Raw genomic sequence first — 17,236 nt, forward strand, 5'->3', positions numbered from 1 at the left:
ATGAACGTGGTCATAAACACTTATCTTGCATTACTATGGTTATCTGATAAAAAGCCTTTAACGTTTTACTTAATGTGCAATCAATTAATAGTGACCGCTATCTATAAAAATATTAAATCTGAGTATTAAAAAAAGTCTTGGGTTTGAGAATGTTAATAAAATTAGAGATGATTTAATCGATCGATGATTAAAGTATATAATTTCTGGGCCAATTGTAAAAAAAAAGGCTTTGTGTCAAAGTACAGCAGATTACCCTTCTTTGTTCTCATGAGAATGCTTGCGTGGCTTCGAACAGACACTGATGCAATTCTATGACTTCTTATACATGGATAAAGCTTTAAGTTATGCATCAAGGTAAATGGAAATGGGATACCATAATATGACTTGATGGGAACACATACTATGTTGCATTCTAAAGCGCAATGAAATTATCGTAAATCACGAAAATGCCTAATTAACATAAAATACCTTCTTATCTCTTTGATTAAACTTTTCCAGACGCTTTCTTATTCTCGAATAAGTCAAGTAATTTTTTCTGAGTGAGTCAGGTGCAAAAAGACAAACACATCTGTTTATTTGACCAGTTATGCGCCGTGCTCTGGAAGGACATATATTTAACATTTGGCCAGAAAACTTGTCCTTCAAATATCGTTCGATTTAAATGACCACCATCTTGTCAAAAACTCTTCAAAAGGTCCAGGTTTGAGAGTATTTTTTTAACAAGATGAGGGTCATTTAATTCCATCGATTTTTCAAGGTCTAGTTTTCTAGCCAAAGTCTAAAAATAATGTCTTTCCAGAGAACGGCAGTTAATTGGATAAAGCAGTGGCTAGGCCTTCCGCTCATTGTGCTTTGAGCAATCGTCAAATCATAAGAAACTTTGTGCTCGATCATGATATTGAGATTCTTTCGGATCCCCCTGTCCACCCAGGTAACTGGGTCTGTCACATCTGGCGGAAAGTACTTTGCGATAGACTAGCGTCATATCCAAAAGAGTAGCAAGCAATTGCTATTGTCCTTTTCACGTTTAAACTCCGGCTCTATGGGCCCAGTGGCTCTTAAAGGACTACTTTTTATGGTAAAAAAGTCTCAAATAAACGCTGTACAAATAAGAACAGGTTATCATTGCATGTTGATACATGTTTATGGTGCTTAAGTCATGTTATATATATATATATATATATATATATATATATATATATATATATATATATTTCTCTTTAGTTTGAGAGTCAATCATTTGCAAACCATTGGAATTCTAAATTGTCCCAATATCTTGACGACATCTATCAAAGGCAACAAGTGTCATTCGTTCATCGGCGTAGTCGTATCAATCTCCTCATTTAACAACAGAACCAAGTAGTTCAACATGATCTTATTCAACAGTCCTCGAGAATCAACAGTTTATCGTTAACATATTCACACATTTCCAAACTGGTCTTTCACCATAGATTGACTCGACCCGTTTCGAAATCCGTTGTGTTGCAGATGGTTATGGCTGAGGACAAGTCTCTCCGGTCTAAGAAGTGGAGTTGGAGTCTGGGGCTCTGATTCTATAGATGTGGCCCGTCGGATGTTGGAAGGAGTTGGTTGCTGTGGCTCTGGGCTTGGTATTACTTTATTGCCAAGTTTGTAGAACTGAGGATTTAAAACATAAGACATGTCAATGATTAAGTTTAAACAAAAACATATTTGAACCTTCCTGTTATCCAAGTCATAATGGCTCATTTCGACATGTTGGAGGTTATCTTGAGCTATGTATAGAATTTTGGAATGCAAGAAAAATGAATAATATCGCATTGTTTTGTCAGCCGCCAAAGTTACATGTCGTAAGAATCTCCTCTTTCTCTCCCTCCCTCCCCCCCCCTCTCTCTCTCTCTCTCTCTCTCTCTCTCTCTCTCTCTCTCACTCACGCACACCCATCGGAAAGCGACCATATCTTTTTTCTTTTAAATCGTAAATATGACGACATTCTGTTGTTAGAAATCGAAAAGAGCTAATTCTACATTAAAAGTTTACCCCGAGAATAGTCATGATTATAATAATTAAAAATAAAAGTGGTCTTCGTTGACCTGAGCGGACCGGCCACTGTATTTCTGCACAGAGCGACGATACAATCCGAACTGCACTCTACAAACGTGACCAAGTCTCATCCTGAATTAACTTCACATCTCATCTCATGTAGTTCCATATCTGAAGCAGACGTCGGAGGTCATCTTCCGCCAAGCTGATCTATCTCTTGCCAATTCTATTAAAGCAGCGCCACCTTTCTCAGCTTCATCTGTCCAAGTTCTTATCCCTTTCAAATACGTTATTCTTTGTCTTCCTCTTATTCTTTTTCCATTCATCTTTCCAGTCAAGGCGAGTATTTCCAAACCAGGGTGGCGGATAATGTGTCCTAAAAATTCCATTTGGCGTTTGATGATTTTTGTTATCAGTGATCTTTTTCTGTTGGCCATTTCTAAAATTTCTTCATTTCTTTTCCTTTCCATCCATGACACCCTCATCATTCTTCTGTAAAACCACATTTCCACTGCCTCCAGTCTTTTAACCATGGTCTTGTTTATGGTCCAGCTCTCACAACCATATAGCAGCACAGACAGTACATAGCAATCCAGGACTTTGATTTTTGTTTTCATGCTAATATTCCTGTTTTTCATAATTGTATGCAGCTGGTTGAATGCATTCTTCGCCATACCTATTCTTTTCTTTATTTCACAATCTGATTTTCCATTGGATGTTACATTGAAGCCTAAATATTTGAAACATTCAACTTGTTGTATTGTTTGTCCTCTGCTTGTTATTACACAGGCTGGTGGGTTATTATTTTTAGATACCGTCATACATTCTGTTTTAGATATATTCAGTTCCAGTCCCATATTTTCACTACTCCTGACTACAACATCCAGTAATTCTTGTAGTTCATGTTCAGATTCTGCCAGTAGAACCGTATCATCTGCATACCTCAGATTTGTTACATTCTTTCCTCCAATACACACCCCCTTCTTATGTTCGATATCTCTTAATATCATTTCACTATAGAGGTTGAATAAATCTGGAGACAAAACACACCCCTGCCTAACTCCTCTTCTAATAGGTGTAAAACTGCTTAGCTCGTTATCAACACGCATTGCTGCTTCTTGTTCCCAGTACAAATTCCGTAATATTCTTAAATCTTTACCATCAATGTCCAAGGATGATAGAATTTTGAATAGTTTTTCGTGTTGTACTTTATCAAAGGCTTTTGAATAGTCGATGAAACACATATACAGATCTTTATTTACTTCAATACATCTTTCCATCAGCATTGATAATGTGAATATTCCATTTCTGGTACCCTTGTCCTCAACAAAACCAAATTGCATCTCCCCAATTTCAGGTCGTATTTTATTTCTTATTCTTAGTAAAATTATCTTCAAAAGAATTTTTGTGAGGTGGCTCATTAGGCTAATAGTTCTGTGTTGTTCACAATCAACTGCCCCAGGCTTTTTTGGTAGTGCTATAAAAATGGATCGTTTCATATCAGTTGGCATTTTTCCTGTGTCATACACTTGATTTAGAAGGTTTGTGATGAATTCAATCCCCCATTCACCCAGGCCAGTCAAGGCTTCAATTGTTATGGCATCAGGTCCTGCAGCTTTTCCATTTTTCATGCTTTTCATGACGTTCCTAACTTCATCTTTCATTATAGAAGGCCCTTCCAGTTCTTTTATCATAGGCATTTCTCCTCGATTATCAAAAAAAAGTTCTTCAATATATTCTGACCATCTGTTTAGAATGCAGTCTTTGTCCATGATGGTGTTTCCACGCTTGTCTTTGATGCATCCACTTTTAGCACCTGATTTAGTTTTGTTTGTCACTTCTTTGATTTTCTGATGGAAGAATTTGCCATTTTTTTCTTTGCAGGACATTATATAGTGACATTGTTCATTTATCCAGTCTTCTTTAGCTTCGTTGCATTTTCTTTTTATCTGCCTGTTCAGAGTCTTGTATTTTTCTTCCTGATTTTTGGCCTTTCTTCTCTCATTCATTAGTTCTAATATCTCTGGAGTAATCCACTTCTTCTTCTGCAACTTAAGTGTGGTTGGAACATTTTCTTCTAGTGATGCAGCAACACTGTCTTTAAACTGCTCATATTTCTCTTCTATATCTGTTAGTTCTCCAAGCACTTCAAACTTGTTTCTTACTGATAGTTCAAATTTTTCTTGTATCTTCTGTTCTTCCCGGAGAATGTCTAGTTGGTATTTAGGTTTAGCCTTTGCTCTTTTGCAGATTTTCAATTTAACTCGTATGGGGCATAGCACAGGTATATGATCGCTGTTACAGTCAGCCCCCGGCATAGATTTGGCATACAAAACCGAGTTTCGGAAACGTTTGCTGATGAGTATGTAATCTATTTGGTTTCTCACTCCATCTCCAGGACTTTTCCATGTCCACTTCCTTCTATTGTGGTTTGTTGACCAAGTATTTGTGATTGTCAGATCATGTTGACGGCACCATTGAATAAGACGATCACCTCTGTCATTTTTGTCTCCCAGACCATGTGGGCCCACAATATCTTCTATTCTTTCTCGGCCCACCTTGGCATTAAAATCGCCCATGATGAGTTTTATGTCTGAAGACTTAAACTGATGCATTGCTTTATCTATTTGTTGATAGAAATTTTCCACTTCTTCATCATCGTGACTGGTGGTTGGGGCGTATATTTGTAAAATATCAAAATCAAAAGGTTTTGCTTGTAGTTTGATTGCCATTACTCTGTCTGATATGGGCCAGAATCCTTTGACTGCTCGCGCCGTTTTATTATCTAGTATAATTCCAACTCCCCTTTGGTGTTCTCCTCCTCCTGAGTATATAATTTTACAGTCATCATAATTAAGTTCTCCTGCTCCTTTCCATCTAACTTCTGATAATCCTAAAACATTGATATTCAATCTCTTCATTTCCATAACTACATTTGCTAATTTTCCTGAATTAACTTCAATGGAGTTTTTAATGTTATTTCATAATAGATATAGTAACCTAGAATCTATTAATAAGATATCAAGGCTACAAGAACGCTTAGGTCACGAGGTTAATTAACGTGCATATCAGTCACTTCGTATAGATTTTCAGTCGGGTTCGATCCAATCAAACTAATAAATAGAGGTGCCTAAATGAGTCAATAAAATGGAGATAAAGATAAATGTCGTTTGTTATGTGTTGTTCGTTCATGAGTCAGATTTACTCCCTTTATCTTTATCTCCATTCGATCCAATCACATTGTCATTAAGTCAATTGATTATCTATAAAAATATAAAAGCACTAAAAACTCGTTCGCAACATAGGGTTCCACCCCCCCCCCCCCCCATTATCATTTTAAAAAGTTAAAGGGTCCGGACTACAAAATTGTATCACAGAGAGGCTTAAAAGGGAGGCCGCATCTGTAAAGTGGTGGATAGTTTAAAAAAAAAAAAGATATATGAAACTAAAAATAGTTTGTTTATGATTTATCACATTTCTGTCATGGGGGCAAGAAACTGACACAGGGTTAAGTAAGATCCGTTTCTCGTACGATTGAGGCACATTTTCGACTGATTAACTGATTACATCCAAATTGTAGTCCCGTTTAGATTTTATTCTGTGTTTGTGTTGTTTTTACAGATATCAGAAAACAATACAAAACAAGGCCAAAACCAATAAAACCAACACACATACACAAAACAAAACAAAAACAAAAAACAAATAAAACAAAAACAAAAACACACAAGCAAACAAACAAACAAAAAAAGAAAAAAAAAAGAAATTTCACAGCGTCACCGGAATGATACGAGACGAGGAAATTTACGGTTACAACTTTGGGTCATTTTGCACGGAACTATAATTTTGATAAGGGACATATATTAGTATTGAGGGATATACTGTGATAAAAGATAACCATCATCATTTCATTCCTGTCTGCAAAATCATTTTGGTCCTCGAATATGGGAAACTTCATTGTAATGTTTTGACATATTTACTTTCAAATGAGTATCTAGCGAAGGCAGTGAGCGCTAATGCATAAGGGACGTAAAATACGCGGCGTTTAGAGTGTGGCATGGAAACTTAATTCAATAATATTTAATTATGGCCTTTAATGAGAAAAACAAACATTAAGAAACATATTGAGCATGGAGACCACATGAAAATGGGTTATACGAATATTAATTTTTATATTTTTGCGATAGAATTACAATTTTGCACTGTACCATGCAATGCCATGCGATTTAAAATTAACTCGTATGTAAAATAATTGTGAGCAATGATCTTGCTACAGAGGGGTAGACTATATTATTGTTTGATTGGCATGTAGTAAAGATGGCTGTTGTGACAAGTGATCTTACCGATAACCAGGCTACCGTAACTCCAAGAATGCTGCCAGCCAAGACGTCTGTCAGGAAATGTTTGTGATCAGTGATGCGTGTCAAACAGCAGAGTAATGCTACAACGACCAGGAACACCTGTATCACGGGACGCAGGAGGTAGGAGAAGGACACTTTCATGCGGAGCTGGAGGTAAAACTGGATGAAGATACAAGTGACAAATCGTATATTATCATATGTGAAGGATTGTTCAGGCCAACTGGCCACTGAATACACATGAATACCCCATGTATAATCATAATAATATCAGGAATACAATCATTTTTTGATCCAGAATATTTTGGAACATGTCCACAGAAGGAGGATTTTCTGTTTCATACTTGACACTGTTCCAACATTTTACAGGCATGTTTATTATTTTTCAAAATTCCCCTTATGGTAGATTTTATCTGTCAATGGCAATTTTGAACTGGTCTCCTCTAGGTTATTTGTGTATTCGAAAATGAAAAAGAAATCGGAGGTATCAAAGTGAACCTTATGATGGACAAATTTATACAAAAGAAAATTTTTCTCTTTAACATTTTTAGAGATATATGTGTTTCTTAAAAGACTACTAGGAGTAAACTATTATACTAAGCTACAAGAAGCTGTGGACTGTAAAAAGTAAGAAACAAAAATGAATAGAACAGCTTTAACAAATAACAAAATTCCAAACATGGAAAGTTTCGGGCTCAAAATTCCTCTTCAGCTAAAAATAAAATACAATTAAAACGTAATTACATAGGTCAAAAACCCAGGAAACGGTTTATTACTTTTAGAAGAGTCAACAACTTTGTTTCTAAGACCAAAATTGGAGACAATTCCCGACAGGAGGGAATATTTGCATGAATGATCGTTTGCAGAACTTCTTTGAACCCTTACTTAGGGCTATAAGGAGAAGCCATCCCTTGGATCGTAAAATACGATGGGGGTGGGGTGGGGGGGGGGGGGGATATTAACTTCTTAGATTAGAAAACTTACAGGGACTGCTTACATTGAAAAAAAAATATGAAGAAACGATATTGTAAATGACCCTGTGCAGTGTGTAAATATTGGATGGTGTGATCATTATTTTTAAAAAGTGACCCTTGCAGCACGATTTTGTAAGCGCTGTAAGTGTTATAACAAATAATTTGAGATGACACATAGATATAGTCAGGAGTTGCAGTAATCTAATATCGATAAAATAGAAGCTGAGATAAGCGTTTTTATGGAATGAAATGTGACAACTGCTTGTTTGTCCTTAACTCACAGGATATCATTTACATAAGTAGTTCATGTGCTTGACCATGAACAGTTCAGAAAAGAAAACATCTTAAAAAATTGATCATTAGTAAACTCTTATATTCAGGTTCTTAATAACTTAAAATTTGTTTGTAATAATAATAAGCACATTTCTATAGCGCATTTCGTCAAAACCTCAAAGCGCATAAAACAGACTTGACATAATTACACAGAAAATAGTCACACTCCAAACCGACTATTCGAATCAACCAGTATTACGAAACATCAATGGAAAAAAAAATTAACATTAGGTTGACACTATTAGATAATAACATTTAAAAATCAAAATTGATTCCAAGATCCTTTTCATGGTATTGTTCTTAACAGTTAATGAAATATTAATAATAGGGATTCGAGGTAAAACTTTTAATTTTCACCATTTCGGACTATTGAAATATCGCAAGTATATTGCATTGCAATTCAACATAATTTCGAGAAGCTCCATATAACTGTGTATTATCTGCAAAGAATTTACTCTGAAAATTAATAATAATTTCAAACAAATCCCCCGTCAGTTTTTACCCTTTGCTTCCTGGTTGCTAAAAAGATTTGAATCCATAAATACAAGTTTCCAGTCATCCCTGATGATTTTAATTTATGAGAAGTACATTTCAAAAGTTAATTTAAATCTTAACAAATAATGGTATGTTGTAACGCTTAAATCACTTTAGATTTAATACATTGAAATCGATTCTGTTGACAATCAAAATTAATACTGACTCATCGTATTGTTCAATTTCACGTCCCTGTTCCACTTTCTACAAAGCATTAGAAATAAATATCATTCTTTCTATTATAGATAGTATGCAGATGACGTCACTCAGGCCTTTGTTATTGTTTTTGCCATCCGCATTTGTGAGTTGTTCTCACCAAACTGTATTAACCAGACTATAAAAGTTCATGGTTACACAGAGTTTGTGTGTTGATCCGTTATACTTCCGGATGGCAATGTTGTGAACTCCTTGGCCAAGCGCATTCTATCTATAGTCTCCTTTAATCAACATGTCTAAAATAACCGACCGAATTAACTGGTTCTCCTTACATAGCCGGGCTTTTTTCTATGCAAACGGTTTCATCATGTAATTTCTGGGAAGTTTATACTTTATCAAACCAACCTTAACCCTTGGGTCAATGTTTATACTAGATCTGCTAAGTTACAATTAGGTTGAACGAGTTGAGCATATACATTTACGTCACGGCACGTAGACACGAAGCTACGCACTTAGCTAAGACGACAGTTGCTGTCAAAATGTGAATTTATTAACCCGGATAGGCTCGCAACAAAGCACAATTTTTACTGGCTAAATAAGGTGTTTGAACGGCATCAACGGAATAAACTCAGAACAGTCATAAGTTCAAACAAACGTGGCTGAATATGTACGTTGAGAATAGCCTGGAAATACGCTATATACCTAATATAATATAGCACAATGTGGCTCCCATTCCTTATCTTTGCTGAAACAGAAAACCTCGGATTTTGTGTGCATTCAATTTTTTTTCTAATTTACTCTTCCATCATGATAATCTTAGTTGTCAACGATAAGTCTTGATAGAAGAGAATAAGGACAATTCGCAACTCACCACTGTGAAGAGAGCGCTGTACATGGATACTGACGCATGGCCAGACGGGAATGAAAGACGACTGTCTCGTAGGAGTCTGTGGTCAACCTCTGTGTTGGTGCATTCGTACTCGGACACATACCTGAGTAAAAGAGATAAAGAATAATTCTGCCGTACTCTGGAAAAACCCATATTTCAAAATTTGGCCAGAAAACTTGTCCTTCAATTATCGATCGATTTAAATGACCCTCATCTTGGCAAAAACTCTCAAATCTGGGACCTCGCAAATCAGTTAACGGATTAATAGGGAACTATAGTGTGATGTGAATAAACTAGTTCCTATCTCAATGGAAATGTAAAAGCACTCTTCCGGATAATTGGGTACACACCTTTTGTTAAATGATCTTCTAGCTTCAGAGTGATGGCATCGTATTTTCTAGTCTAAATATTTGCTGGTCGTCAGTAAAGATCATCCGTCATCGCTTTTTTACATTCAGTAATCCTTAGAATCTGCCTATACATCCTGCTACTAAAATAACTATGCCACCTTATGATTCAATATGTAGCCTATTCATTACTAGTCCCCCGAAGGACTGGTTACACACACGCACTTCCGTGGATTTTGGAACCGGAATAGTAGCAGGTGTGAGGTCATTACTTTTCTTCCCTATTGAAAAAAAAAACAAAACAACTCAACGTAAATTACCTTATCTGATAATGTTTGCTTAGCCTTTTATATCAAATTCATTCCTAAATAATATTAAACTGACCCTGTTATGTTGATTACATAGGAGAAATAAAATTCAACACTAAGAAAATACAGGAAAAATATAATGCCTAAAATGTAAATGAGGATCCATAAGCATCAAAACTGGTTGACTTGAACTTTGATTGATGAAATAAAGCATGATAAAATACCATCAGAAAAATGACATGGTTGAGAATGAAGAATGGACGTTTATTTATAGAGATATCTCACATAAACACAGATTCGAATAAAATTGAAGGTCTGTAAGAATGTAAAATATCTAAGCATGCAAACCAAGTAATGTTAACAAATATATATATATATATATATATATATATATATATATATATATATATATATATATATATATTATATATATAATATAATTTTAATATTTACCACAATGTTGGAGTCAGTCTACATCGATGTTTCAGGCTTTTTAGCCATCGTCAGGACTGTGTGTTACATGAGTTTGACCAAACTCATGTAACACACAATCCTGACGATGGCTAAAAGGCCTGAAACATCGATGTAAACTTACTCCAACATTGTGGTAAATATTAAAATAATAATTCGCTCCATTGCTACATTTCGGGCACTATCCGTACCATATTTGTATCAAACACGATTCTATATACATACACACACACACACACATATATATATATATATATATATATATATATATATATATATATATATATATATAATTAGGCAGGTAAGTAACTGAACGAGAAATTGCAGGAAGTGGGGCAGTAATTAAGAGATTTACATAAATTTAAACTGTAGTAATGCCACCAGAGACCACAAATGTAAAAACTTCTTATGCCCACCAGCTACACCAAATCGTAGAGAAATAATTTCAAATGAAAAGCATAAACAGTCCCAATAAAATTGTTGCATGTGTCGTGTTGTGACTGTCAAAAGCTAGATATACAGATATTCTAGCATGAATCCGTGTACACATTAATTTATAAATCTGTCTCTGTTTGCGATGAACGGGTGACCATTTCGAAAGTTGATAATAATATGATGTCTCTACTTCGAATATAATATGGTGGTCTCATTGCTGATGATTCTGACAGTCTCAAGAGATAAATAAAACAAATTGACTGAACGAGTGTAGTCTCAAGGCTCATAAAAGAGGGAATTTCAACTCGAAACGATGAACGTAACAAAACGGCTAAACAACAAAGGATTTTGTATATTCTAAATTTATTGAACTATTAATTTTCCATCCACAATGACATTTTATGGAATTGTAGCATGTTCCATGATTTCTTCTTCCCTTTCCTCCTCCTCCTCCTCTTCTTCTTCTTCTTCTTCTTCTTCTTCTTCTTCTTCTTCTTCTTCTTCTTCTTCTCTCTCTCTCTCTCTCTCTCTCTCTCTCTCTCTCTCTCTCTCTCTCTCTCTCTCTCTCTCTCTCTAACTATCTTCTTTCTTCCTAATGTAAAACGACAATACAAAATGTTTTTAAAAAATAAAAGAATACGGAATGGGATTTATTGGTTAATGATTGAACCAATTCTGGCTGGGACAATTATGGAAACAAGCGTGACCAACACGTGAAGCTTAACCTCTCCTCATCATCGACACAATATACAATTTTTCTTATTCAGATTTATTTTGTACATCACACACTTTGAAGAATGATCTTTGTTTAATTAATAGGAACATAAAGTTGTTTTGTAGTGATATTGCTTGAGTTTAAAAATGCAATTTTCTGCTGGGTAACCCTGCCATTTTTGGGACAATACTGAAAATGATCGTAAGGAGAGAGTTAATAAACTGTGCCACAGACCGGTCAGCTCTACTATGACAAAACACATTTTGATTCATATTGGCTAAAAAAAACTTTTACTTCAAATATCAAGAGATTAAAACGACTCTCGACTCGTGACAAATTTTGAAACCTTAGACTTCAAACCCAGGTTTGAAACTTTTTGAGAATTTAAAGGTCATTTTAATCAATTGATATTATTTGAAATGAAAGTTCTCTGTAAGTGTGCGGCATTGTTGAGTGGACATTCCAGCTTCCTGACTGGTAACAAAAAACAAGCATACAAACTAAAAACAAAGGTGCTGCCGTAGACATCCATTTATGTTATTATGAATTTTTGTCGCAATGTCCATATTAGTCACTAGGATTTTGTGGTTTCCGTACGAAAGCCGCCAAAGACCCGATGAAAGGTTTGGAATGCTCGAGTAATTTCGCCACAAATTTACATCTAGCTCCATAGGTATTGAAGCAGGTTTGGTACTCCTTGGGGTCGTAGGCGATGTGATCGTTGTCGGTGATTTGGATCAGCTCAGTTTTGTCTCTCACGATACCGTAGATGAATGCATCGTCAACCTGTGGCCAAATTAAATACGTAAATTACTTGATGATTTGTATGTATGTATGTATAAATGTACATATATATATATATATATATATATATATATATATATATATATAATATATATATGAGTGTGTGTGTGTTTGTGTGTGCGTTTGTATATATATATATATATATATATGAGTGTGTGTGTGTGTTTGTGTGTGCGCTTGTGTCAATGAATAAATACTAGATAAATAAATATATCCCAAGAAACGCATTGAAATCTTATTGACAAATTTCATCTACAGGTATTTAAAATTTTTTTGCTAAGAACTGAGATAAAAAATAGAGATCAAAACAAAATATAATACAACAAAGATAGTAACTTAGTAATAGAGTACCATTAGAATGTTTGTGAAAGTAAATTGTTCATTCTGCTGCTGATGGCGATGACAATCGTGATGACATAAAGAAATTACAAGGTTCTCTAATTAATTTTGGCATCACGAACCAAGAACCTTGCAATTCAGATCTTTTTTTCAAATTAATTTTTTTCTTAATCGCTATAAAACCAGATTAAAAGACTAAATGGGAGAAGATATAAATACTACAAAGATACTCGATACTCTTGTCTATATTCTACCCACCCATACAAAAGGTTTGCTTCTGGCCAGTCTATACAGCTCTGGTGTCACCGAAAATGGAATGATGACGAAGAAGCCACTGCAATATGGAGGGAACACCTTGCCCCGATGCTCTTTGTGTTCTAGACTCCATTTACCGGATCTTTGGACTTCAGCAAAGACCCACATGTGGCAATGAATCACGTGACGTAGGTATACTGGAGGGGGCCAAACTTCCTGCAAATAATTAGAAATAAGAAAGCGCTGTTATTTGAAGCTTGTCCAGAATTGTGTAATACATCATGCAAATCGTTTTCTAATATTGTGGAAGTTTTAATTCAACGGTCTTTCGCCTCTCTCTCTCTCTCTCTCTCTCTCTCTCTCTCTCTCTCTCTCTCTGTTTCTGTCTTTCTCTCTCTCTCTCTGTTTCTGTCTTTCTCTCTCTCTCTCTCTCTCTCTCTCTGTTCTCTCTCTCTCTCTCTCTCTCTCTCTCTCTGTTTCTGTCTTTCTCTCTCTCTCTCTCTCTCTCTCTCTCTCTCTCTCTCTCTCTCTCTGTATGTGTGTGTGTGTGTGTGTGATTGAAGATTTTAAGATATTTTGAATGGCGTGATCTCAGGAGACATAAACTACCTCTGTACTTTTCATTACGCATATTTGCTTTCCATTCTCATATCGTAGGATCTCACGTCAAGTCAACAATGATTATTTGATAACAAATATTGCGATACCAGACTTACCTCAAAAAATCTTGGCACATCCAGTAAGACGTCATCGTCCATCTTCAGGACGACTTTGACATCATAGCACGTCTCTGACATCCATCGAAAGCCCATGACTGCTTTGTATGTAAGGTTGACATAAGCGTCCACGAAACGACCTTGAACAGTGTCTTTAAACAGGAAGTGTTCTTTCATTATCATGTCTTGAATTGTGTCGCTCTTGGGCAACCCTAAAAGGAAGACGACCTTGTAGATAAAGAAAAGATCGTGAATTGTCATGGGAGGAAATTGAGCGAATAGATAATTCCAATAGAATAAACTTTATTTTTAGTCATATATTATGTGGCCCCAAAACAGAAGCATGTCATAATGGATAAGGAATATTGAATTAATAGTTAGCAATACGTGGGAAGGAAAGTATTGGAAATACAATTAGCGGGAAAGAGGAAAAAGTGACGCCCAAAGACTAGATGACTGGATAGGGTAAAGGACGATATGAAAGAACTGGGCCTGGAGGAGTATGATGCTATGAACCAAGATATATGGAGATGTAGCATTCATTATGGCAACCCTGCAAAATGCGGGATAAGCCGAAAGAAGAAGAAGAAGAAGAAGAAGAAGAAGAAGAAGAAGAAGAAGAAGAAGAAGAAGAAGAAGAAGAAGAAGAAGAAGAAGAAGAAGAAGAAGAAGAAGAAAAGTTTTAATTTTCTCATTAAGAAAACATAGACACTTTCAAGGAACTAAAAAAGGCAAAAGTCATATCTCTGAAAATCTTGTCACTAAATAAAAACAAATACCCATCTTCTAGTTCACCCCGACAAAATAGCGGGTGGTGGCGGTGGAAGGCTGCTTTTCAAAATCACTTTTGGGCTTTAGAACATCTTACCATTTTGCCGATGGAATAATTTACAAAAAGTACTAATTTCAAACGCAAGACATTATGGTAAAAAGACTTCTTTCTTGAGATGTATGTTTCGATTGTATGTGCATTTCAATGTCATTAGGTACATATCCTAACTAACATGGCACATTCTAAGTTGATACACACGTAGAATAATGGGGAGAAACCCGCCGAAAATCCGTTTTTGTTGTCACGCACGACTTTCAGGTTTATGCATGCGTTATTTTTCTACGTGCTCAACTTGTAAAAATATTTTGCTTACATTAATGCATAACTTTTAAATCTTTCCAGATATACGGCGGTTAACTGAATAAGATCGTCTACCTTGATACGTCTAGGCCAAGTGAATGCATGGTTGCCGTAAGTTTCCCTGTAGTCTTGTCTCCGTTGAAATCCCGTGGCTGACGAATGCACAACCATCAACCCATCATAATCGCTCAGATTGCCACATGGGATTGACAGTAGTGGGAAGGTCTCTCTGTCCGAGGCAAATCGGGAAGGGTGAGTTCTGAGTAGAGAGAAATCATTTTTTTAATATTCAGTTCTTGTTGGAACAAAAATTGGAGAGTAGTGGTAAAAGTAAAAACGTAAAAATAAAAAAAGTAACAAAAACAGGAACAAGAAAAAGAAACAATTAAAAAGAAACGAATAATCTATAAAGTAGAAACGATAGAAAGTTACAGCGACTATCCGTAAGCAGGTTAGGAACTCACGTTCGATAAACAGGCGTATAAAGCTGGTCAAAAAATTTAAACCGTGAGATTGTCTTGTTCCTGGAAAAAAATGCTCTTTGGTCTTGTTTATGGCATTTGTCCTTGGTCTGGTAGTTCCCAGGTTGCAATCCCGTTTCTAGCAGCGCAAAGTTGAGTCTTTGGAAAAGGCTATTCATACACATTCTCTCACAACACTCGGGTGTGAAATAAGTACCTATCCTGTAACAGCATGGTTTCGGTTGATAATACTAACAGCGCTTTATTGGCGCCATGTTTTGACCTACATTTTAAGTCTTGCAGTTGGCTTATGACCCCTTGTTAATACAATGAAATTTCAACTATAATTTAGACACGAGATTAAATGTAGATTTTGCTTGTGTAGCATGCCATATAAACTATTTTTCTTTACAATGTTGCACTACTTTGTAGAAATGAGATTTTAAAATATAAATAGACTTACTTTATGTTGAAAATGAAATCCAAAAGGACTTCCGATTCTCCAGACAGATCTTGGTAAGCAAAAATCAAAATCTTGATGATACACAAGGCCAGAAAGTAGCCGACAAACTTGAACCAAGACAGTAACGACCACCTCATCTCTTTCGGACATGGTTAATCATACAGGGTGTGGAATACCATGATAGATTCCGATTTCCATTTCATTTGAAAAGAGCTGAATTCGATCAATGTACGGTCCTCTCGGCCTCGAAATCAAATTTTAAAAGTGTATATTTTGTGTAAAAGAGTGTTTGTTCCGGCAAGTAAAACGTTAACAAAAGGCAATAAAATTGATTTAAAGCAGTACGGGGAAAAACAACAAAACTCTGCAATCAGTTCATAATGTTTATAATACTAATATCAAAATTTAAACAAAAATTAGAGGTCTAGGTCTAAATTTTTGAATATCGAAGACCAAGATCTATATTCTAATTCCTGGTTTACAATATTGAAAATAATCCTTTTTGTTTTTCATCCATTTAACTGGGATCCTGACAGATAAAGTAAATGTATATCCTATCTGCATAAATTATGGACAATTAATAGCCCAATAAATTGATGCGATGGCTTGTTTGCCACTAATGTAAACAAATCGATCTGGTTGCTTTCAATATAGATACTAAATGGGATAAAACAAGATGCGTGCTTGCTTCCGAGATATTATATATTATTATTTATTTTTTTGGTGTGTAATAATCGAAGACATAATAAATATCACAGCGCGAATAAAAATCATACAAAATAGCGAGCTAGACACGCCTCTTTCTGGGTGCACAAATCAGCAGGTCTGATAAGCAATTATGGGCCTGATTTAACATTGTTGTAATGGACAATATTGGGCGTCGGTTTGAGAGTATTTCCATTGCAACAATGAGACCAGAACATGTCGGGTTATCAGATCTGCTAATGAGTAGATATTTCGATTCTTTTTATAAAAACAAAATACAAAAACAAAAATAAACACAAAACACAAAAAGTATGAAAACAGAACAGAAAAACCCCCCAATCAAAACAATGTTTATGCGTGACTTTACAATGAGTTAGCATTTTTTCCCACTCAGGAAATTCAGCAGAGAGAATTTTTTCAGACCGTACAATTTGGATCACTGCCAGAAAATAAACTGGACAATAATTAATGAACATTAACAATTTAAAGTTGTTAAGCTCAGAATGAAAAAGGCTTTTAGCAGAGTGTTGGAAGGTCTTGGAATCAATTTATACAGATTGGGCCATTTACACAATTTTGTTAATTCATTTTGACGTGCACTCAAACTCGACAGTATTTCTTTGACATGGGAATCAAACACTGTCGCCCCCCCCCCCCCCCGAAATAAATAAGAATAGAAAATCAATTTTTTCAAATTATTGACCAGTAACTCGTCCTTCAAATATCAATCGATTAAAATGACTAAAACTTGTCAATAACTGGAAGATACTTCTTATCGTTGGCGACCCGGATGAGTTACCCATTAGTGTGCATATATTGCAG

General features: G+C 35.5%; 2 protein-coding genes across 5 annotated transcripts in view; both read right to left on the minus strand.

Moving 5' to 3' along the window:
* Window positions 1-1,203: 1,203 nt before the first annotated feature.
* The window catches only part of LOC144958393 (phospholipid phosphatase 1-like), an 80,300-nt gene continuing 64,267 nt past the window's right edge, over window positions 1,204-17,236 (minus strand). For all 4 annotated transcript variants that reach the window (XM_078890411.1, XM_078890394.1, XM_078890402.1 and 1 more), the window contains 3 exons: window positions 9,246-9,366; window positions 6,363-6,539; window positions 1,204-1,638 (listed from right to left, as the gene is read on the minus strand). In XM_078890411.1, the coding sequence (XP_078746537.1) occupies window positions 1,420-1,638; window positions 6,363-6,539; window positions 9,246-9,366 (517 nt within the window). In that variant the 3' untranslated portion in view covers window positions 1,204-1,419. The remainder of the gene's footprint in view (window positions 1,639-6,362; window positions 6,540-9,245; window positions 9,367-17,236) is intronic.
* LOC144958388 (beta-1,3-galactosyltransferase 5-like) lies at window positions 11,302-16,346 on the minus strand. The gene is made up of 5 exons (XM_078890383.1): window positions 15,710-16,346; window positions 14,861-15,044; window positions 13,654-13,881; window positions 12,941-13,153; window positions 11,302-12,325 (listed from the first exon to the last, which is right to left on the minus strand). Exons 1-5 carry the CDS (start codon window positions 15,844-15,846, stop codon window positions 12,107-12,109), a joined length of 981 nt encoding a protein of 326 aa, XP_078746509.1. The 5' UTR covers window positions 15,847-16,346; the 3' UTR covers window positions 11,302-12,106.

Source organism: Berghia stephanieae, chromosome 1, assembly GCF_034508935.2.
Source record: "Berghia stephanieae isolate SIO BIC M18660-M18661 chromosome 1, UCSD_Bste_1.3, whole genome shotgun sequence".
NCBI classification, from domain to species: Eukaryota; Metazoa; Mollusca; class Gastropoda; order Nudibranchia; family Aeolidiidae; genus Berghia; species Berghia stephanieae.